Below are 23,120 nucleotides of genomic sequence, written 5' to 3'. Positions count from 1 at the left end.
TTCATCTTTGAAACAGTGTGTTTGGAGCAGAAATGTCTTTCAATGGAAAATGCTTAATTGCAGAAAGTGAAAATTAATTGCAGAAAAGGTGTTAAATAACTTTCTTGCCAAGCCAGGAGGCTCACCTTCATTCAACCTCTTCCCAACCTGGGCTCCTGGACCCATGGGTCCCCCTACATCCCTCCCTTGCTCTCTTATTCCTCAGCAGGCAGCACAGTGCTGGGCTCACAGGAAGTATCCCGTAATACCGGTCTTTCTAATTTAACTTTTATGCTACCATGAAAAGAGTGGATCTTTAATGGCCCTCCAATCTTGAGACAGGATTGTGGCAGGCTTTTTGTTTTTTCCTTCACCAAAAATACTGAAACATCAAATTGGAAACCAAGGGAATCACTTGGGAACACTCTCTCCCTCTGTTCCTGTGTTTCTCTCTCTCGCACATACAGAAACATACCTCTGTCATTTAGGTTGGTTTTTGCTCTGAACATCAAGAGAGGACGGGAGAACTTACTAGGTTCTCTACTTCATATTTTGTCGCAATTTATGTATATGTGTAACTCTGATTCAGTTGTGGACACTCAAGACTTTAATGTTGAAAAGGATCTGAGAGACCATTTAATCTCCCCTCCAGCCTGGACTGCACTCTATTTTATGGACGAGAAAACTTACAGTGGTTAAGCATATGGCCTGAGGATCCAATTCTGTGAATTGGTGGCCGTGGTGGTCTGTGACCAGGGCACAGAACTGCCTCCTAGGAGTGGGAGGAGGGGTTTTCACGTTCACCCTTTCTCTCTGCCCGTAGACTCGAGCGTGGTGTTCTGCACGCATTATTGCTTCATGTGGCTGGGTAATTTGAACTCGTTTTTCAGGACCCCTTAGTAACTAAACGAGCACAGATTTTTAGATTTAATGGAGGTTGACAGGGCATCATCAGACTAAGATGTAAGTTTTAGTGTAATTTCCCTTCCCTCAGTTAGGAATTAAAATATTACAGAGAAATGGGTGAAATACTCCCAGTGAGTATGGTAATAAATTTCTGACATGCGGTAAGCAATCTGTGAGGACATTCCTTCACTTGGTCCTGTACTTTGGGGAGTAATGGAGTGGAAAATTAAGTTAAATAAGCTTTTATTATTCTGTGGCTCTGTTGAAAAGGCTACCATCAAATACTTCTAAAAACATATCTTCCGAAATGCAACTTCTGAAGTTCTTTCACAATTGAATTGTGAAAAAGCATTCTCTCATCTCCTTTCTGTTTTCTTTCTCCTGTCTTTTTGCCGTTGGTGGAATCAAATCCATGGTAACTTACTTTGGGTTGCATCAGAAATACGCACGTAGTACCATAAGCCTCAGAGGCGAAACCTGAAAGCATGGGTTTAAATTAAACCAGCGAAAGTAACAAGGTAATACTTTTATTGTTTTCATTTATATCACCCTTGAACCTCAGATTTCTGTGCAGGCTTATACGTCTTAGATGCCGCTGATTATTTCTATGGCTGCTAGGTTTTTTACTTAAATATAATTACATCATATTCAGTAATCAGTTTCATTTATAACATGTCTGGAGATACATACTTTTCTTCTTTTCATATGAAGTAATTTATTTATGATCACAAAATGATACTTGACAGCTAGAAGCAGGACCTAGGATCCTTGGCTTTAGGCCAAGGATTTAGGGGATGTTACCTCTCACGGTCTATGATGTTTCTCCTCACTTCAACTGTCCTCTTTCAGAGGATTACAATTTTAGCAACATATGCAAAAAGAAGTCCCTCTCTCCTTGTGTACTTGCCAATGTAAGTTACCGGCTGTGATGAATGTTATATAACTTGAAGTAATTGTAAAGGTCATTCAAGACAGATGTTCTCTTATGATCACCTGGAGTAATCCTGTGATCCACAGACACAGACAGGGCATGTGGAATGGAAGGAGTGTGAAGTTTGGGGTCCCACAGCCTCAAGTTCGTATGCCAACTCCACCTTTCTACCTCTGGGGCTGTGCACAAGAAAAGTCATTCCTCTGAATGTTGGGTTAAACAGCTACAGTAGACCCAGGAACCCGAATGACACTGTTTTCAACATACTATGCAAGTAGCGCTCCTAGACTAGCACATCTTTAATACATATGTCTTTACACACTTCTCTCCATGCATTATAGCGTGGTCAACACATGCATTTAAACAAACACACAGACAGACAGACAGATCCCTTCCCCCCAGAAAACCCCAACCCTTACTACATCATCATTTTATAGAGGTACAGAAGCTCAGAGAGGGTAAACAACATGCTCTAGGACCTACAAAAGGTCAAGGCTTGAGCCCTGCTGTATCTGATTCCAGAGTCCAAAGTCTTATAATGCCCAGCAGAGGGCAAGTGGGACAGAGTCAAGCATGAAGCCACAGAAGGAAGGTTGATGATGAGAAAATATGAAACAGACCAAAATGTTGTCCATTTTTCCCTCATGTATACTTATCACGATCAGGCAATTAATCCAGAAGCAGATGGTAATTAAGCATCTGATGTGGGAAGGGCAGGGAATCATACAACATTCATGGTATAGCCCTTGACTCATCCAGGAAGACAGGAGGCTGAACAACTGTGGGACAATTAAATTCCAAACCATTCAGCATTTAGTGGCATGAGTACAGATAAATGAGAGAACAGTGTGGACTGCAATCATCAGGAAAGCTTCATGGAAGTCTACCACCGAAGTGGTAAGGACTTGCATCTTGGGGCGCCTAGGTGGCTCAGTTGGTTAAGCATCTACCTTCAGCTCAGGTCATGCTCCCAGGATCCTGGGATTGAGTCCCACATCAGGCTCTCTGCTCAGCAGGGAGCCTGCTTCTCCCTCCCCTTGCTCTTGTGCTCTCTCTCTCCCCCCCTCAAATAAATAAATAAATAAAATCTTTTTTTTTTTTTTTAAAAAGGACTTGCATCTTATCTAGGAGAACACACGTGGCAGAGAGTGCCTTACTGGTGGAGCATGAATATGCTTAAAATGTCATAGAATTGGGAATGCAGGGCCATAAGAAGTCTGGTGTGAGTGGAAGGGAGGGAATGGGACACAGACAGAAACTGGAAAGCCAGACTCTGATCATGAAAACTTTGAGGGCCATTCTCAGGCAGAGAAAGAATATGACAAGGGCAGCTCTGAGTGGCAGCCATGTGTTAGGGACCAGCTGGGGGTTAACAGAGTGGAGGTGGCCAGAGTTGGGATATGTAACTGGAAGAGGAGAACAGCCACCCAGGGGCGGGGAAGAAAGGTAGAGCACACTGCAGGGGTGGAAACGGACAATGGAGAGCCTTTATATAGAAAGACAAAGAAGTAAACTCGGGATGCATTTTAACTGGAATGGCTGAAATCATTGTCTCTTGTTTCTATTTCTCTTATTTAAATGTTTCCAAACTTTCAGTCTTGGGGAGACAAATAGGATTGTCTGGTGAGTGACTGAGAAGGTCTCTCTGGGTTGCCAGGTAATGAGTTGGACTTGTGGCCTCTGCTGCCTACTCCCTCATGAGCAATGGCAGCTCATAGACCCAAATTTCCACAAGGCTGGCAGGTGTTAGCCATGTCTAACATCTCCTTACAATCCATTGCCCACTGGCCCCTAAGTTTCGATTGCCGGCCTTCTATCAGCAAGATAGTCTTGCCTTTACCCTCTTGAAGGACAAAGGTGTAAAAAAGGCAGTGTTCCCCCTCTCTTGGTACACAGGTCCTCATGTGTCTGGCTGGTCCTTGGCCCAGCTTTTCTCCAGGATGCTGGTGGAATGGAACACATACATCACACCTGCCTCTGACACCACTGGAGGCATCCAAGCCCTCAAACCAGAAAATATGTAAATAAATTTATATTTGTTCACTGTAATCTATATAGCTCTTTACACTTTAGAGAGATCTCTGGCATGGAAATAGAAACAACAAACTAACAAAATGAAAACAGAAGCCTGGAGCTCAGAGAGGTAAAGCAAGTTTCCACAAATCACACAGGGAGGGTGTAATGGGCTTAGAATTCTAGTCCAGGACATGTTTTCCAAGTTCAGAATCCAAAATAAAACAAAAGGGTGCAATGATAAATAAAATTTACCCTCAACCACTTTGGACATGGGCTGAAATCTGTAGCTAGTGGCTATCTGTCAAAGAATTGCAGACTATGAAACTGTATATTAAATTAGCTCAGTTGCACATGGCACTTTCCATTGTGCAAGATGTTAGGCTCTCCCTGTAGTTAGATGGAAGCTGGACTAGTGGAGTCCCTGGCTCATAAATCCAATTCTTCCCCTTGGAGTATGAGCTTGGGCAAGGCCACTTTAACCCTGTCATTTATGAAATAAAGGACTGTATGATCCAACTAGGAAGGACTTTCATGACACATGCAATGTATCCAATGGCAACAAGTAACGTGGTGTTCATAATTTCCCATTCCATGAATTTGTGCTGCATAGAACACTTTACCAAGACTGTGCAACAGCTGGTTTTTAGAGCATGTGATACATGCTGAATCCACTGTTCATTTCAAAGTTTTTTAACAAACATTAATACATTCATGAATTAACATGTTTATCCTTCTAATACTGACCGAATAATTGTTAATTTAAGTATATCTTTATCATGTGATTGCTCATTTGGCATAAAAAAGTTAGCAAAAATAATCACACAGACTTCTGGGGAAGATGGTGGAGTAGGAGGACCCTAAAGCCACCTTGTCCTATGGATATGACTAGAGAACACTGGCATCAGAGAAAATGACACCACATACCTAAAACCTGATGGGGGAGGGGAGTTAAGTAACCATCAACTTAATATAGACTGTTCTGGGCAGAACATGTTGTACACAAAACTAATGGTAACCACAAGTCAAAAACTGCTAATAGATATGCAAAGAATAAAGAGAAAGGGATCCTATGTCACTAAAGAAACCAGTAAACCATGAAAGACAGAAAGAGAAGAAAGGATCAGAGAAAAACTACAAATATAACCAAAAAAACAAGTAACAAAAGGGTAATAAATACATATCAATAATTACTTTGAATGGAAATGGACTAAATGCGCCAATCAAAAGACACAGGGTGACAGAGTGGATTAAAAAAAAAAAAAAGACCCTTCTATATGCTGCCTACAAGAGACTCATTTTAGGTCTAAAAACACCTGCGGATCGAAAGTGAGGAGATGGAGAAACATTTATCATGTAAATGGACGTCGAAAGAAAGCCAGAGTAGCAATAAGTTTGTCAGACAAAATAGATTTTAAAACAAAGAGGGACACTATATGACCATAAAGGGGACAATCTAACAAGAAGATATAACAATTATAAATATTTATGCACCCAACGTGGGAGCACCCAAATACACAAAACAGTTAATAACAAATATAAAGGAACTAATCGACAGTAGGGACTTTAACACCCCACTTACATCGATGAACAGATCATCCAAACAGAAAATCTCTAAGGAAACAGTGGTTTTGAATGATGCACTGGACCAGATGGATCTAACAGATATATTCAGAACATTCCATCCCAAAACAATAGAATAACACTTTTCCAATGTACATGGAATGATCTCCAGATAGATCACATATTAAGCCACAAAACAAGCCTCAACATATTAAAAAAGATCAAAGTTATACCATGCATCTTTTCTGACCACAACACTATGAGACTAGGAATCAACACAAGAAAAAATCTGGAAAGACCACAAATACATGGAGATTGTATAACATGCTACTAAACAATGAATGGGTCAACCAAGAAATCAAAGAAATCTAAACATACATTTAAACAAATGAAAATGAAAACATGATGGTGCAAAACATTTGAGATGCTGCAAAAGGGGTCTGAGAAGTTTATAGCGATATAGGCCTACTTCAAGAAGCAAGAGAAATCTCAAATAAACAACCTAATAAACATAATAAAAGAATTAAAAAAAACCAACCTAATCTAACACCTAAAGGAGTCAGAAAAAGAACAAACGAAACCCCAAACCAGTAGAAGGAAAGAAATTAGAAAGATTAGAGCAGAAATAAATGATATAGAAACTAAAAAAAACCAACAGAACAGATCAATGAAAGCAAGAGCTGGATCCTTGAAAAGATCAACAAAAGTGATAAACCTCTAGCCAGACTCACCAAAAAAAAAAGAAAAAAAAAAAAAGAAAGAAAGAAGGAAAAAGAAAAAAGGACCAAATAAACAAAATCAGAAATGAAAGAGGAGAAATAACAAACAGCACAGAAATACAAACAATTTTACGATAATATTATGAAAAACTATATGCTAACAAATTGGACAACCTGGAAGAAAGGGATAAATTCCTAGAAACATATAACCTACCAACACCAAGGAAGGAAGAAAAAGAAAATTTGAACAGACTGATTACCAGCAAGGAGATCGAATCAGTAATCAAAAAACTCCCACCAAACAGAAGTCCAGGACCAGACAGCTTCACCAGATAATTCTACCAAACATTTAAAGAAGAGTTAATACCTCCTATTCTTCTCAAACTATTCCAAATAGAAGAAGAAGGAAAACTTACAAACTCATTCTACGAGGCCAGTATCACCCTGATACTGAAACCAGGTAAAGACACCACACACACAAAAAAGAAATACAGGCCCATACCTCTAATAAACATAGATGCAAAAATCCTCAGCAAAATACTGGCAAGCCAAATCAAACAATACATGAAAAAAATCATTCATCACAGTCAAATGGGATATATTCCCAGGATACAAGGTGGTTCCATATTCACAAATCAATCAATGTGATACATCACATCAATAAGAGAAAGGATAAAAATCGTATGATCATTTCAATAGATACAGAAAAAGTATTGGACAAAGTACAATATCCACTCATGATAAAAGCCCTCAACAAAGTAGGTTGAGAGGGAATATATCTCAACATAATAAAGGCCACATATGAAAAACCCATAGCCAACATCATACTCAATGGGGACAAACTGAGAACTTTCCCCCTAAGGTCAGGAACAAGACAAGGATGTCCACTCTCACCACTTTTATTCAACATGGTACTGACAGTCCTAGCCACAGCATTCAACCAACAAAAATAAATTAAAAGCATCCAAATTGGTAAGAAAGAAATAAAACTTTTCCTGTTTGCAGACAACACGATGCCATATATAGAAAACCTAAAAGACTCCACCAAAGCACTACTAGAACAGATACATGAATTCAGTAAAGTCACAGGATGTAAAATCAATGTGCAGAAATCTGTTGTATTTCTACATCCTAATAATGAAGTAGCAGAAAGAGAAAACAATGCCATTTACAAACACATCAAGATAATAAAATACCTAGGAATAAACCTAACCAAAGAGGTTAAAGACCTATACACTGAAAAATATAAAATACTGATGAAAGAAATTGAAGATGACACAAAGAAATGGAAGGACATTCCATGCTCATGGGTTGGAAGAACAGGTGTTGTTAAAATGTCCACACTACCCAAAGCAATTCACATTTAATGCAATCCCTATCAAAATATCAATGGAATTTTTCACAGAAATAAAACAAATAATCCTAAAATTTATATGGAACCACAAAAGACTCTGAACAGCCAAAGCAATTTTGAAAAGAAAAACAAAGCTGGAGGTATCGCATTTCCAGACTTCAAGTTACATTACAAAGCTGTAGTGATCAAAACAGTATGGTACTGGCACAAAAACAGAGACATAGGTCAATGGAACAAAATAAAAAAACTCAGAAATAAACCCATAACCATATGGTCAATCAATCTTTGACAAAGCAGGAAAAAATATCCAGTGGGAGAAAGTCTCTCCAACAAATGGTGTTGGGAAAATTGGTCAGCTATATGCAAAAGAATGAAACTGGAGCACTTTCTTACACCATACACAAATATAAACTCAAAATGGATCAAAGACCTAAATGTGAGATCTGAAACCATAAAAATCCTAGGAAAGAGCACAGGCAGTTTTGTCTTTGACATAGGCTGTAGCAACATTTTTCTTTCTTTTTTAAAAAATATTTTATTTATTTATTTGAGAGAGAGAGAGAGAGCCCATGCATGAGGGGGAGGAACAGAGAGAGAGGGAGAGAAGCATACTCCCTGCTGAGCAAGGAGCCCGATGTGGGGCTCAATCCCAGGACCCTGAGATCATGATCTGAGCTGAGGGCAGATGCTTAACCTGCTGAGCCACCCAGGTGCCCCAATTTTTCCAGATAAGTCCTCTGAAGCAAGGGAAATAAAAGCAAAAATAAACTACTGGGACTATATCCAAATAAAACGCTTCTGCACAGTGAAGGAAACAAATCAACAAAACTAAAAGGTAACCTACTGAATAGGAGAAGATATTTGCAAATGACATCCAATAAAAGGTTAGGATCCAAAATGTATAAAGAACAATTACAACTCAATGCCCCCAAAACAAATAATTCAATTAAAAAATGAGCAGAGGACACAGACATTTCTCCAAAGAAGACATCCAGGTGGCCAAAAGACACTCAAAAAGATGCTCAGCATCACTCATCATCAGGGAAATGCAAATCAAAACCACAATGAGATACCACCTCACACCTGTCAGAATGGCTAAAATTTAAAACATGAGAAACAACAGGTGTCGGTGAGGATGTGGAGAAAAAGGAACCCTCTTGCACTGTTGGTGGGAATGAAAGCTGCTGCAGCCACTGTGGAAAACAGTACGGAGGTTCTTCAAAAAGTTAAAAGTAGAACTGCCCTACAATCCAGTAATTGCACGACTGGGTATTTACCCGCAAAATACAAAAGCACTAATTCAAAGGGATACATGCACCCTGATGTTTATTGCAGTGTTAGTTACAACAGCCAAAGTGTCCAAGCAGCCCAATGTGTCCACTGATAGATGAATGAATAAAGATGTGAGATACACACACACACACACACACACACACACACACACACACACATATAAAGGAATATTATTCAGCCATAAAAAGGAATAAAATCTTGACATTTGCAACAACATGGATGGAGCTAGAGAGTATTACGCTATGCGAAATAAGTCAGTCAGGGAAAGACAAATACCATATGGTTTCACTCATGTGGAATTTACGAAACAAAAAAAAAATGAGCAAAGGAAAAAGAAAGTGTGTGTGTGTGAGAGAGAGAGAGAGAGAGAGAGAGAGACAAGCCAAGAAATAGACTCTTAACTAGAGAAAGCAAACTGATGGTTACCAGAGGGGAGGGGGGGCGTAGGGATGAGGGAAACAGGTAATGGGGATTAAGGACTGCACTTGTTGTGACGAGCACTGGATGACCTGTGGAATTGTTGAATCAGTATATTGTATACCTGAAACTAGTATGACATTGTATGTTAACTATACTGGAATTAAAAAAAAAAATAAACAAGAAAACCTTCAAGCTTTAGCTTGAAGTTGTAGATATATGACATGAAATTTAAATACACTTACAAGAATCTGAGTATATTTCACTCTTCTAACAACCACTAAAGACTTAATTCAAGACTCTGTTTTAAAAAAAATTAGCAAAGGGTTTTACTCAAGGTACTGTACAATTAATATTATATTAATATCATTATTCAGAATTTCCCTGGTTGCTCCTCTCTTTTGTATGTATTAACAGCAAGTGTTGTTTAGTATTTAACTTATTATATACATTTTATTATAGTCACTGGCACTGAAGACTAAAAATTTCATTCTGAAGCTTTAATTACCTAGATGACTTGTTTATTCTTTGAAAATTAATCTCCTGGCACAGTGCCTTTCAAATAATAGTCATGTAGTAAATGTCAGCTAATTTGAATTTAATAAATTGGTTGCCAACTCCTGCTTTTATGTAAAAATAGGTTGGGCACACCCTCGGTAATGTCAGTCCCTTGGAAAAGTTGATGAAACAGAAATTTTAAGTTCAACTGTGTTCATAAAATTTAAAAAGTATGATTGTGGTAAGTAGTATCATAAATATAATATGTGAGCGCAGCCAATATTAAACAGTAAGATTCAAGCATTGTGCTACCATGCCATCATTCACAAGCCTGCAAGAACATGTGCACTTCATTAAAGTCAATGGAGTGTACCAGTTCATCTTGGCATTATTCATAATCGAAACATTTCAATTTTAGTTAACGCACACAAAAAACTAATTTAAAAGTCAAATGAGGAAATTAGTTCTATGTTCCCCTGTTCCAATTCCACAGTGATATCAACTAGCCAAATTTAGCCTTAGGAGGTATGAAAAAAATATCTAATACAATGAATGGAAAACCTAAAGAATCATAGATCTGTTAAAACTAATGTTTTTGCAACCAATTCAACAAAAATGTATTTAGTATTGTTAAGAGGGCCCTCGGACTACTCCATTACAAAATAAGCTTATCTATAGATTAATTTCTAGATATCAAAAGCAGGGAGTCAAGAACTAGAGGATTTAGTTATTTATAAAGATTTATTTATTTAAGAGAGAGAGAGAGAGAGGGAGTGCGCACAGTGGGGAGGAGCAGAGGGAGAGGGAAAGAGAAAGTCAAGGAGACGCCACACTGAGCGTGGAGCCAGAGAGAGGGCTGGATCCCATGACCCATGAGATCATGACCTGAGCTGAAACCAAGAGTCAGATGCTCAACCAACTGCGCCACCCAGGTGCCCCAAGAACTATAGGATTTATGTAGAAAATACAGTCCATTTCCTGAAAAAAAAAATTTAAATTGAACAGTGATCAACTGAAAAATAATTTCTGCAGACACATTATAAAGACTGGGGGAAGCTTTTCCTGTTTTAAATCTCTTCGATTTCTCAATTATAGTCACCACTGTTAATAGCACATTGTAGACATTCTTTTGACCTTTATTTCTGTGATCCTCTTCTTTTTTGCTTTTCTGGTTTTCATCAGAGTCTCTCCCTCTTTTCCACTAAAATAATTTCTTCATCAATCCCCACTGTGCGTATCACCAAGGACTCTGTCCTTTATCCCTAAATCGTTTATCTCTACATCTACTCATTTGTCTCCCACTGATGAAATTCACTGTTCTTGAATATTCCCATCGGAGCGTCTCCCAAAAACTGTTATTTATTGTCATTTCCAGATATCCATCTAGACCCTAAAGCTCAACAAAAACAACAAAAAGGTACTGAAATTCCTTGACTTTCCTGGTAAAACATTTTTGAAATTATTGCATTCTGGCTCTTCTGCAGGCTCGCCATCCTGGTATTTTATTCATTTTTAGTCTTTCTGATACCTTTCTTTCAGAGGGCTCCAGTCTCTTCAGTGTGGGTGAATGTGGTTTTTATTTTCCCACGATTAGATGATCACCAGAGAGGGTGTTGTGTGTATGTCTATGCAGGCACTAGGCACCCTTGGGAGAGGGCCAGAGGATTCTTATCTGAGAAGAGGAAGGGCTAATGCTGCCTGGCCAGTGATGGGGGCACAGAGGCAGGGAAAGGATTTTGACTTTCACCTTGCACCCAGCCCACTCATCTGCCTGCCCGGAGCTGTGTTGGCAGCTTCCAGCCACACCCGTGCCGCTCTTGAAGACTCCGTGGGAAGGGATATATAGCGTATTCTGTCCATACTTCTCAATGGCCAGAGACAGCTCTGAGTCACAGAGAGAGTCATGTAGGGGCTCCTATATCTACATAGACTTGGCTAGCCTTGAAAATTGATAGTTGTCAGCAAACCAGACCAACGGATAGAGGTTTCTGCACAATGATTCTTGTCTTTCACATCTTTCATGTCTTCCTATTCTTTACCATTCTGCATAAGTTACACAAACTCTTTCAAACTCTTTTTAGTGGAATTTCCTGTTTCTGATTTCTCTCCATTCAGTCCACTTTACCGGCATGAGAATCATCTCCAAATGGTTGGTGTACATGAGGTCTGCTGTCCCTCACATGGTCTTATCCTAAATCCAGGACATTATTTCAAGGCTTTGCCTCAACCTAATCTGACTCCTGGCCTTCTTCCTACTTCTTCAGAATGTTCATGCAACCGGCACCATATATCCCTTACGTGGGTTCTAAATTCAAATCCACCTGGTTAGTAACCCCCTCTTTGCTTCACACTTTCATGGAGCTCTTGTCATCAACGAACACCAGTGAGTGACTCTAGTCATCTCGGGCCATGTGCTGTCAGCCATCACTTATAAATAAATACGAGCTACTTTTCAGGGACTCTAAAACAAAATATTAATTAATACCCCTTATTCTAACTATAAAGACCTTGTGCATATTTTGCGAGAGATGTGGATCTTGCTTACAAGGTCCTGAAAGGTGGGAGAGTCTTCATCACCTTAACTCTTGACCAAGGTCAATAAGGCCCTTCAGTGATCGCACTGCTACCTCTCTCTCCTACCTCACCTTACCTCAGCTGTCCCCTCTGCTCACTACACCCTACCACCCTCAGCTGGATCACACCGGCTCTTACCTGTTCAAGGATTTCACCTCGGCTGCTTCTACACACACTGCTCTTCCTCCACTGTTATATGGCTGGGTTCCCCTCAACCCAAGTCTCTGGTTAGAGGTCACCTGCTGAGGCAGGCATCCCTAACAGAGATCGTCCCTGTTACTGTCTTTCACAGTGTCCTGTAATATCCTGCAGGGGATCTAGCAAAATCAAAACAATATCTTTGTCTACCTGACTAACTCTTCTCATCTAGATAGTAAGCCCCTAGAGGTCGGTACCTGGTCTGTTTGCTCACTACAGCATACCCAGGGCCTAGCACACAGTATGGATCAATAAATATTAATCAAAGAATAAATATTATCAGAGCTTTCCTTAGCTCTACGTGATGTGAGAGCATCACCTTAGTAAAGGTGATGAGAATTTTATACATATATATTGCATATATATTTAAAATATTAAAATTTTTGTATATTTAAATCAATGTTTGCAGCAAATGATATTATTAGGAAAGTCTGGTAATTTGCTCTCATCCTCTTGATGCAAAGATAAGGCAAAAAAACAGAAATAGCATGGTCTGGCTCCCTGGAATTGAAGTCATTGCTCAAGGACAGTGAATAATGCTATAAAATCACTTGTACTATAAAGATCATTATCTAAAGTCATTATCATACATAGGACATTCAAACTTCACATTGAGCTTTCTTTCCTAGTATTTCAATCTTGACAATTCACAAAACACCCAAATTTACTTTCTATCTCTCAGAAAAAAGAGGATAAATCAAGGAGACACATGCAAATTAACAAGTAATCACAAATTTATAAAAGTGCAGAGACAGCCCTGTGTTTCAGTCATTATAAACATGCCCCTTTATTTGCCTGCAAACTGCTCTTCTTATTATTCCCAATTTAAAAAAATTGCTATCACCACTTTTTTGAGTAACAGCAGAATATCTTCACAACCTCGGGGTAAACAAAGGTTTCTCGGGACACTACAAACTGTTAACCACTAATGAAAAAAGTAATTTATAGTTCTTTATCAAATTCTAAAATTTAAGCTCATCAAAAGGTACTTTTTTTTTTTAAGTACTGCCTACACCCAATATAGGATTTGAACTTAGAATCCCAAGATTAAGAGTTGCATGCTCTACTGACTGAGCCAGCCACATCCCCCAAAAGGCATTTTAATAAAATAAACAGGTAACCCACAAACTGGGCAAATATTTATAATACATGTATGTGACAAAGGACTTATATCCAGACTGTATGAAGAACTACCATCAACAATAGACAAGTGATTGGGCAAAAATCTGAAAAACCTGAACAGCCTCACCAAAGAAGATATAAATGGGCCAAGTACATGAAAAGATGATGGACATCATTAGCCATCAATAGTACGTAAACTAAAGCCTCTAGAGATACCATTTCGTGCCTGATGTTGCTGAGGGTAAGGAGCCGCTAGAACTTTCAACATTGCTGGTGACGTGCTGGACGGTTACTTACGAAGTTAAACATTTACTTTATGATCTAGCAATTCTACCCCTTGGTCTTTATCCAATGGGAAGGAGAACAGATATTCACAAACAGACTTATACTAGAACTTTCAGAGCAGTCATATTCATAATTGTCCCCGACTAGAAGCAACTCAGATGTCAAAAAGAGGATAATAGAGAAATAATTTGTAATTCAGTCACCTAATGGAACATTACTCAACAATAAAAAAGGAATGAACTCCTGATACACGCAACAATCTCAGAAATGTTAGGGAAAGTGAAGGGAGCATTTATAAAGTATATGTTGTATGATTCCTTTCAGATGAGGTCCAAGAATAGGCCCCACTAACCTACTGCGATAAAGATAAGAAAGTGATTGCTTAGAGAGCACATGCGAGATGAGGGGTGAGAAGGAAGCGGTGGGGTCATGGATTGGAATTGACTGGCCACGAGGGAAATATTTAGCGTATGCGATTTCATAACTTATTTTGGCTGTTATACAGTTGTCAAAACTCACTGGATTAGAAGTTTAAGATATGTGCATTTTATTGTATATAAATTGTACCTCAATTCAAAAATTAAGGGATTCTACTATTAAAGAAACCTTTAACACCAAACGTCATTCAGAATATTTCTCTACTTTCTATGGGCATGAAAAATATTTAAAAATTCTCGTTCTATTTAATATACCTGGTTTACAATGTAGGATGGCAATATTAATTTATCCAGTGCCATCAAATTAAGCCGCCATTTATTATGACGTTCAAAAACGTAAAGATAAAAATTACTCAGAGGAAGAGAAAATGCTGAAACACAACTACAAAAAAACCCCCTGCTCTGAATCGGGACCTTTTCGAAGATGAATGTCATTGCCACAGTACACCAGCAAGTGGAGTAGTTACACTTTGAGAAGAATTCCGTCTTCGTAACCACTGAATTATTCTACAGGGCACTTTAACCAGACCAAAAATTGACTTTTGGGTGTAGCCACAATGGAAATGACAGATCATTTTAATGCAAGAGAAAAAGATTGGAAACCTTGACCCTCTAGATTACTTTGCACCTCAATGAGAAGGGGAAAAAAACACTTGCAGATCAGCTTATTAAAATACTATGTTCATGTAATTCAGGTCCGAGGAAAATATTTAAAAGAACAGCTACATTAACTGTGGGATGCCACTTTTTCTTTGTTAATTATTTCCATACAAGCATAATAACGTACATCCTTTCTCCCACAAAAAAAAGACCCCAACAATGCCACCGTTTATTTTTAGAGATGTGGGAATAATAGCGTCAGTTTGTGCAGAATTTGCAAGCTCTTTGAATACTGGAGTCTGTCTGAGAGTAGGTAAAGCTGGCAAAGAGTGCTTTTCTTTTTTTTTTTTTTTAAATCCTGAAGCATAAGGGCTTTTCAGTTGTGATGGTTAGGCCATGCATCTGAAGGTTTATGCTGCATTTAAAAAATATCACGATGTTCATCAATTCTTATAAGATTTGTAAGGCTTAATTCTCACATAAGCTCAGGAAGGCTGTAGAAAAGTCTCTAACTATCTCTTCCAACCAGCTTCTGTAATCCTGGGTTTACAGAAAGGAATGTTCTGGCTGACAATGGGAAGCATGTCCCAGGCATACGCAAATGCAGGGCTGCTAGCTAGGGGCACATACAATATGGGTAACTACCTTCTCTAAGCTCTGACCTTAACAATATGCCAACCTTGATGCTAACACCATAGCACCTCTTCTCAGTTCTCCTCATTCCCCAGGGAGGCTAAGTGCAGAGGAACGAGCATGGTGTGCCCTAGAAAATGCCCTGAGCCACGCCCAGGGTGCGACTGGAGTCCCCACCTGTACAGAAGCCACACCCCTGCAACGGCGTGCTCATGAATACGAGAGGTGCTTCCTCCCCTTGGAGCTGAATGAGAACAAGGACACTGGGTACACATAAGCGCTAGTCCCTTCCAGGAACTGGGCCTATGAGAACGCACCGCAAAATACAAAGGTCTAGGCGTGAGCACAGGCTGTGTGGGCTGACTCTCGAGGGGCACCTCACTGGTGACCAGAAGCACCTCTTCTTTAAAGTCACACACCACTGCAGCTTTTCCACAAAGGTGGCCCCTCTACTCCGGGAGACGGTCCGCTATCAATACATAAAAAGGTATTACCCCCGAATGTGTGTATACCCTTTCGCTGGGACATAAACCTTGCCTGAAGATTTTCTTCATGAAAATCTAAGCAACATTTCTCAGTTCAATGACCCTAAGAGATGATTTTGAATTATTTCCACTAGTGAAATAGAAGGAAAGCATTTCCCCTCAGTACCTATAAATGGAGGCTGAAGGAAGTTTAGGATCCAGAGTAAGAGGGTTGAAGTTTGAAACTCTGCCTTGAACGTTTTATCAGGGTCCCCAGTCTGTGATGTTATCATCTGGACTGTATTCTCGCTTCGCAGGGATTCATGAGATTGTCCCACAGTGAACATCATCATTTCACTACACAGCAAAGGATTTTTAAAGAACAATGAGAAAAATATGTAAATGAAATGCTGCCGCACACATACTCCTGATTTTGAGTTTGCCACAAAACCGACACGAGGCTGTGTTCTTCCAACTAAGGGGCAAATAAGCCAAAAAATTTCATTCAGGGTTCACGAAACTCTGAGATACATAAAGGGTAGAGATGAGGTGTAAAGAGGAAAATACATAAAGAACCTAGAAACTGGAGACACGCTGATTACAAAGGAGACAGAAGGAAGGTGTACCTGGGGCTAAAGAAATGAAATGGAGAGAAAATGTCTGCGTCTGTTTTAATGAGAGGTGAGTCGTTTCCTCTAGCATATCTAGAATGAAGACTGCATACAAACCAGGCAGGAATGAAGTGGTGGTTGTAGAGGGCACCGGGCCCTGAGAGCACATTCAAGAAAGGGCTGACGTATGTCTGCGGCGAGGTGGGAGAACCCGGTCTGACCCCGAGTCAGCAGAAGCAGTGCAAGGCGCTCCCTGGGGAGGGCAGAATGGGCTGCATTTCAGCAGGGCTCCTGACATGTAGGGAAGGACGTGTGGGGAGTGAGGATGTAATGTGTTTTGGAACAATCTACACATTCACAGATTACCACAGCTGCCTGAAGCGAGAATATAGGAAGCCAGGTACTTAGAGGTGAATTTTCTGTGATCCCTGTTGGTATTCACTGCAGAGTGGACTTTGGGAACCAAGCCTGAGGGAAAGAGAAGAAAAAGCTCTGGGGTTTCCCAACCCCTAATGAGTCTCTGCAGTTGTCCATTCACAGTAACCTAGAATTTTGTCTGAATGTTTCAAATGTTATCCATGGAAGATGCTTGTATTCATTATCTTCAAAGATCTTGGATAGTAGTACCTTGAATTTAATATATCCTTAATGAATAATTACCGAGTGAATGAATCAACCATGCTCCCAAATGAGGAATGTGTCTTATATTAATTAAAATAGGAGTCAATAATGTGCACAATATAGCCTATATTTTCTTTATTACTGCCATTTGGCAAATTGAGGACACGCTCTAGCAATTCAAATCTCCCTCTGAGGTAAGTTTAGTAGCTATCATGATAGATTTTGGCAGCTTTCTCCTGAGGTCCCCAAGGTTCACTAAACATTTTAGGAGGACACTGGACATTATCCTAGTAGCCGGTGAGAGAACCAACTTCCATGTGTGGGAGACGAAGTGTGGTCTTGCCGGTTGTAACCAGTGAATTCTGTACTGAGGTCTAAATGGGTGCCGATGGCATGAGGGACCGAGGGCACGAAGCCTGGCTCCTTTTTACTAGGTTCTAACTCCAGTTTTTTATTCCAGAGGAGGTGGAAAACTTTTCACTGCCATATATGCTAGGGAAGAACTAAAACTCAAGTGGAAGGGGAAGCTGGGCACAGGCTGGGGGAGACTGAGAACCAAGGGTTCTCGGAGCAGTAGCCCATGGCTGGAGCTTAACCAAAGGGGGAGTATTTGACCTTAGGGTACTTAGGCGACGCATTCGTTTCTTAGTAATGACAAGAGCCTTAGGATCACAGGCAGCTGACCCTGAATAGTAAAGGCAGTATTCTGCTAACTCAACGTGGAGGCTGGAGTACAGGTCTTGCAGAAGGAGGCCGGCAAGCTTCTGGGATCTTCACTGACCAACATTTCCAATTGTTCCCTCCATCGCACAGTACCTGCTTTGACCTTCCCCAACTCCAGCCCATCACGTCATCTGTTTTGGCTGCTCTGGAGCTCATAGGTATAACTATACATGCAAAGTCATGTTTTCAGAATGGGCTATTAATTCTGCTGAAAAACATTTTTATACGGCCCCTTCTTGTTTTCATTTCCCCTTGCATTTTTCTTCTCTTTCCCAGGGGAAAAGCTCCTCTTCACAGATGAGAACCATCTAGCAGCCCCCATGGGTAGAGCACATTCATGTGCATACGTCATGCAAAACTTATCTTTATTAATCTCAGTAACCCATACAACCTATGTATTGTTATCCCCACTTTCTATAGACAAGAGCTCAGTGAGGTCACTCAGTATATGTGTTTGGGCCACTCCATCAGTCAGGCTGCTTCTCAGTATAGAGGGCTCTACAGTTTAGACCATGCTTTCACGTACATTATAGAGTTCTCCAACCTAGGAATTACAGGTTATTATTGCCTTTGTTTTACAGAAGATAACACTGAAATGTAGATAGGTTATGTGACCTGCCCACGGTAGGTCATTCATGGCAGCTGAGCTAGGATGCAAACTTGTGTCCTCCTACTCTACACCTCATGCTTATCTAACCGTATAGAAAGAAATGGAAGCTCCCAGACATAAACTTCCTTGAATTTCTTTACATTCACCTTCAAATTTATTTTTTTTTCCTTTTACCCTCCTCCCCTATCTCAGGGAGAAGTTGATTCTATTCTACGTTCTTTTTTTAAGATTTTATTTATTTATTTGACAGAGAGAAAGCACAAGCAGGGGGAGCGGCAGGCAGAGGGAGAGGGAGAAGGAGGTTCCCCGCTGAGCAGGGAGCCCAACGCGGGGCTCGATCCCAGGACCCTGAGATCATGACCTGAGCTGAAGGCAGACGCTTAACCAACTGAGCTACTCAGGCACACCACTGTTATATGTTCCTAAAAGTTCTCTCAATTGTCCATGAATAGCCTTATCTTGTTCCATTTCTTCACCTTTCAAGTCTCAAATCTTTCTCTCACCTCAGCTGCTGTTTCTAATTACCAAGCACGGGCACATTTTCTCAGCACCATACCTATCTATATTCCATATACTGCTCTCCCGCCCCTCAACTCTCTGCAACTCATTATGTCTGTTCTGTTTTTCTGAGCACTCCGTGTGTTTCCTTATCTCCACACTTCTGCTTATATTGATTTGAAATGTTGTCCTATTTGCAGAAATTCTACTCATTCTTGGGGCGCCTGGGTGGCTCAGATGGTTAAGCGTCTGCCTTTGGCTCAGGTCATGATCCCAGGGTCCTGGGATGGAGCCCTCTCGGCAGGGAGCCTGCTTCTCCCTCTCCCTCTGCTGTTCCCCCTGCTTGTGTTCTCTTGCTCTCTCTGTCAAATGAACAAATGAAAATCTTAAAAAAAAAAAAAAAAAAGAAATTCTACTCATTCTTTAAGAATGAGCTCAACTGTTGTACCTGCTACGCATATTTCCCCAATTACTCCAATCAGATGTAATGGTATGTTCTCTGTGTTCCCAAAGCACTTTGCTGACAAGGAAAACACATCACTTATCACATCAGAAAATTATTTGTCTTCATCTCTGTTTCAGCTTATGGGTGTCAGCACAATGGAGACAAGAAGAAAATTTTATTTATCTCTACACACCTTGAAGCAATAAGCATGGCCTTTGACTAAACGTTTCTTGAATGGATGCATGGATGGATGGATAGTGAGTCAGTTACTATTCCAATTTTTCAACAAGCCTCAAGGGGGGCATGATTTGATTTCAGGCTTTTCCCCCTCATTTTAAATCTCCACTATTATCCTGAGAATTTGTCTTGCCTGCTTTGTGAAATTTTGGGTTTTAAATTTTTAAAAAATGACCTGCTGTATGAAGTCATGGAAAAGGAGAGGGAATGATAGATCATTTTTCTTGTAAAAGTAAATATACTTCTGTCATCCAGGTGATCAATGTTGCAAATAAGCATCCCAAAAATTAAAAATTATATTTGTAAGTTTAAAAAGTAAGATGATTGGAATTGATCTTCTATTAATAAGTGCTATATTCACATATAACACAACAGTAAACTTCATTAGATTGGAATAATGAGTTTGGGGAGGTAGGCAGGAGAAGGGAGAAGCTAGCCTGAATTATGGAAGTCAGAATTTATTGAAAGCAATGCAGTTTTATTACTTTCAATACTATAACCTGCCAATAAAGTCTGTCTAAGGAGACATCTACTTAATGACATGGATCCTTACTTTATAGCTGAATCTTTTTGCCTAAAGACCACTGTATATGCAAAAATTGAAAACAATTATTATCTTTAAATAAGTTAGAGGTGTTCCTTTTATTTCTCTTATCAAATCCATTTCTTGCAGACAATTTAAAGGTAAATTTCATCTTAGTCTGGGTCAAATGGTCAAAGGCTGTGTATCAGCAATATCTGAGTTAATGAGGTTTTACTATATTCATAGAGGAACATATTTCTGGGAAATATAGTCCAATGTCCCAGAGAAGTGTAAGATGTTTTAAATGTAAAAACAGAGAAAATGTAAAATTTTTCAAATAAGATGAACTGTAATTATTCATTAGGCTAGATATAACTGAAATCTATCTTCAAAACCTTTGGTTTCCTTTGTAAATCCTTGGGGCAAGGTCATTGTTTGCTTGCTTCTCTTCCCCACCTTCCAGGATGATATACCCCAACAATGGCACCTCGGCTTTGCTTTCTGGTGACAGTTATTATTACTGTAAGAACAGGTGTTTAAGAGTGACACGATGGGGTTTTCAGATATTCTTGTTGTTGCTATGCTTATCTATAGCTACCCGAGACTCAAACATAGGTAAAGTTGACTCACTGATTCTGGGTACAGGCTGCAGGTAATTTACTGGTTCCCATCCTGGAAAGGAAGAGAAAGGGAATTCATATATGACCATTATATCCAAACATATTTTAAACATTTCTACATAAAGATGCCTCAATGCCTCTAGTATTTTATTTCTAGCAAAGAAAATCATGAAGCGAGGGGGCGAAGGGTCATGAAATAGAGTATCTCCCCCCCCTGTGTTTCTGGGCTACTGAAGAGGTGACAAACTTGGTGTCACTTATCAGGAAACAGAGCATTACCTTCAAACTTTGCCATAGAAAAGACGGAGTCTTATGCCTGTTTTCCCTGCATCGGAGAAATGGAGCTGGGGCCTTGGGGGGGGGGGGTACGTGTAGCTGGAATATGTCCACTGAAGGGAAGAAAATTTCCCTGGACTCTTTGCATTCTACTTCATTATGTGTCAGTATGTTAACATCCAATTATATTTCCTGCTTAGAATCTTTGTGTAAATCTTTGTTTGTATCCAATTATATTTTCTACTTAGATTCTTTGAGTCCTTGGGACAGATCTCTTCGAACAAAATTGATATTCGGAATAGATACGCTCTGTGCATCTCCTGGTGTGGAGTATCCATGGCTCACTGTTGGATACCTTGATCTGTGAAGCTTGGAAGAGTAAATGAACTAAAATCTAGGATGAAAGAAAAAAGGCTCTTTGAGGGAAGTGATCCCATGGATATTAAATCATCCAGAACTAATGTTCGTTTATTCTGTAGTAAAGAGCCCTGAGAAAGAAATCTTTGCGTTTTCCTTGAGCCAATGATTGTTCATCTTGATAATCGAGAAGGACCTCTTTCTGCCAGATGAAGTTGCTGAATGTAACACAGTAAATTCCTTCTGGCTTAGTCATCTATGGGGAGAGGAGAGCCTCAACTCATTCGGAAAATAATTCCAGGGAGCTGCAAGATGGTAATTATATGACTCTTTAGATCTCCGCTTTCTAGATTACATAGTTCCAATTCTTCCCTCACATAACATATCACACATACATAATATATGATAAATATTATACACTGTATGCCATACCTCATTTTTAGATAATATATAATTTTGATATGTTATATAATATATAATTTTACATAAATATTAAATAACATATTATATGCCAAACCATATATTTATATATTATATATATTACATGCCAAACTATATATTAATATATATCCTATATTAAATACATGTATACATAATGTCTCGCTCTTTGTATGCTGTCTTTTTAAAAATATCCCCTTCAAAGTACGTTGATAAAAACTTGAACAAGTACTTAAGAATGGTGAGGCTTAAGCAGGGATAGCAGAAAGTCTGTTTGCTATCCCCTGCCACTTAAATAACCTGCTCTCAGTTTAACTCATTTATGATATTCATTTTCTAACCCTAATTGTGACAAAGGTCTTATTGGCATTTGCCTTTTTAACAACAATATTTCACTAAATTTCACTCGTGTTAAAATATACAGTTTATACATATGTCAATTAAAAGCAGTTCTTCCTTTAGAATGACTTAAAAAATACACCCAAGGGCATTCTGAATTGTATTGTCATGAGTTTCCTGGTATAAAGTATCAGCAGCTCCGCATGATTTAGAAATTTCTGCATTTTGGATGAAGGCATTTATAAGTCATTCGTATAGTTCATCAATAAGTTATAGGTCCTACAGTACAACTGATCCCTATGGGCTGGAACTTGATATGTAATCCATGCTTCAACCCACTTTGATGTAATTGCAACTCTGTATTTACTCGTTCACCCATGTAACAGTAGCATGATTAAGATCACACTTTTATGGCTTGGCGATGAGAATATGTTTAGGCTAGAACCCCAAATCTTCGTCCATACAAAACTAATTTATTCAGCACATTTTCATTGTTTATATAATCTGTTCCATAACCATGGGAGGAAATTAAATTGATGTGGAAAAAATGGCTATTCCAAAAGTCAACTGTGGCTGCTGCCTTATCTCTCATGATATTCTGGTAAGTTGCTTATTGATTGCATGAGGAATTGTTCTCATCAGGTATTGCTTTTAAGCGCTGGCTTATAACGATCAAGTCATTTCCTTAAAAAATGTGAACACAAGAGGCTCTTTTCCCCATCTCCATGATCACTCAAATATAAAGGTTGTGCAAGGTCATCTGCTAACTTCCTTTATTCTTTTTTTATGGATTGTGGTAAAAAACAGACAACATGAGACCTATCCTCTTAACACAT

The 23,120-nt window shown here is 39.3% G+C and overlaps 1 protein-coding gene across 3 annotated transcripts in view; it reads right to left on the bottom strand.

The window, feature by feature from the left end:
* CHST9 (carbohydrate sulfotransferase 9) overlaps positions 1 to 23,120 on the bottom strand; it is a 224,153-nt gene that overhangs the window by 78,874 nt on the left and 122,159 nt on the right. For 2 of the 3 annotated variants that reach the window (XM_026496140.4, XM_057313164.1), the window contains exon 4: positions 20,885 to 20,926. The exons of the other annotated variant lie outside the window; for it this stretch is intronic. In XM_026496140.4, the coding sequence (XP_026351925.3) occupies positions 20,885 to 20,926 (42 nt within the window). The remainder of the gene's footprint in view (positions 1 to 20,884; positions 20,927 to 23,120) is intronic. 3 annotated transcript variants of the gene reach the window in all.

The sequence above is a fragment of the Ursus arctos genome, unplaced genomic scaffold (assembly GCF_023065955.2).
Source record: "Ursus arctos isolate Adak ecotype North America unplaced genomic scaffold, UrsArc2.0 scaffold_17, whole genome shotgun sequence".
Classification (NCBI taxonomy): domain Eukaryota; kingdom Metazoa; phylum Chordata; class Mammalia; order Carnivora; family Ursidae; genus Ursus; species Ursus arctos.
The sequence above is the reverse complement of the archived record's forward strand: the minus strand, read 5'-3'. Positions and strand labels throughout refer to the sequence as shown.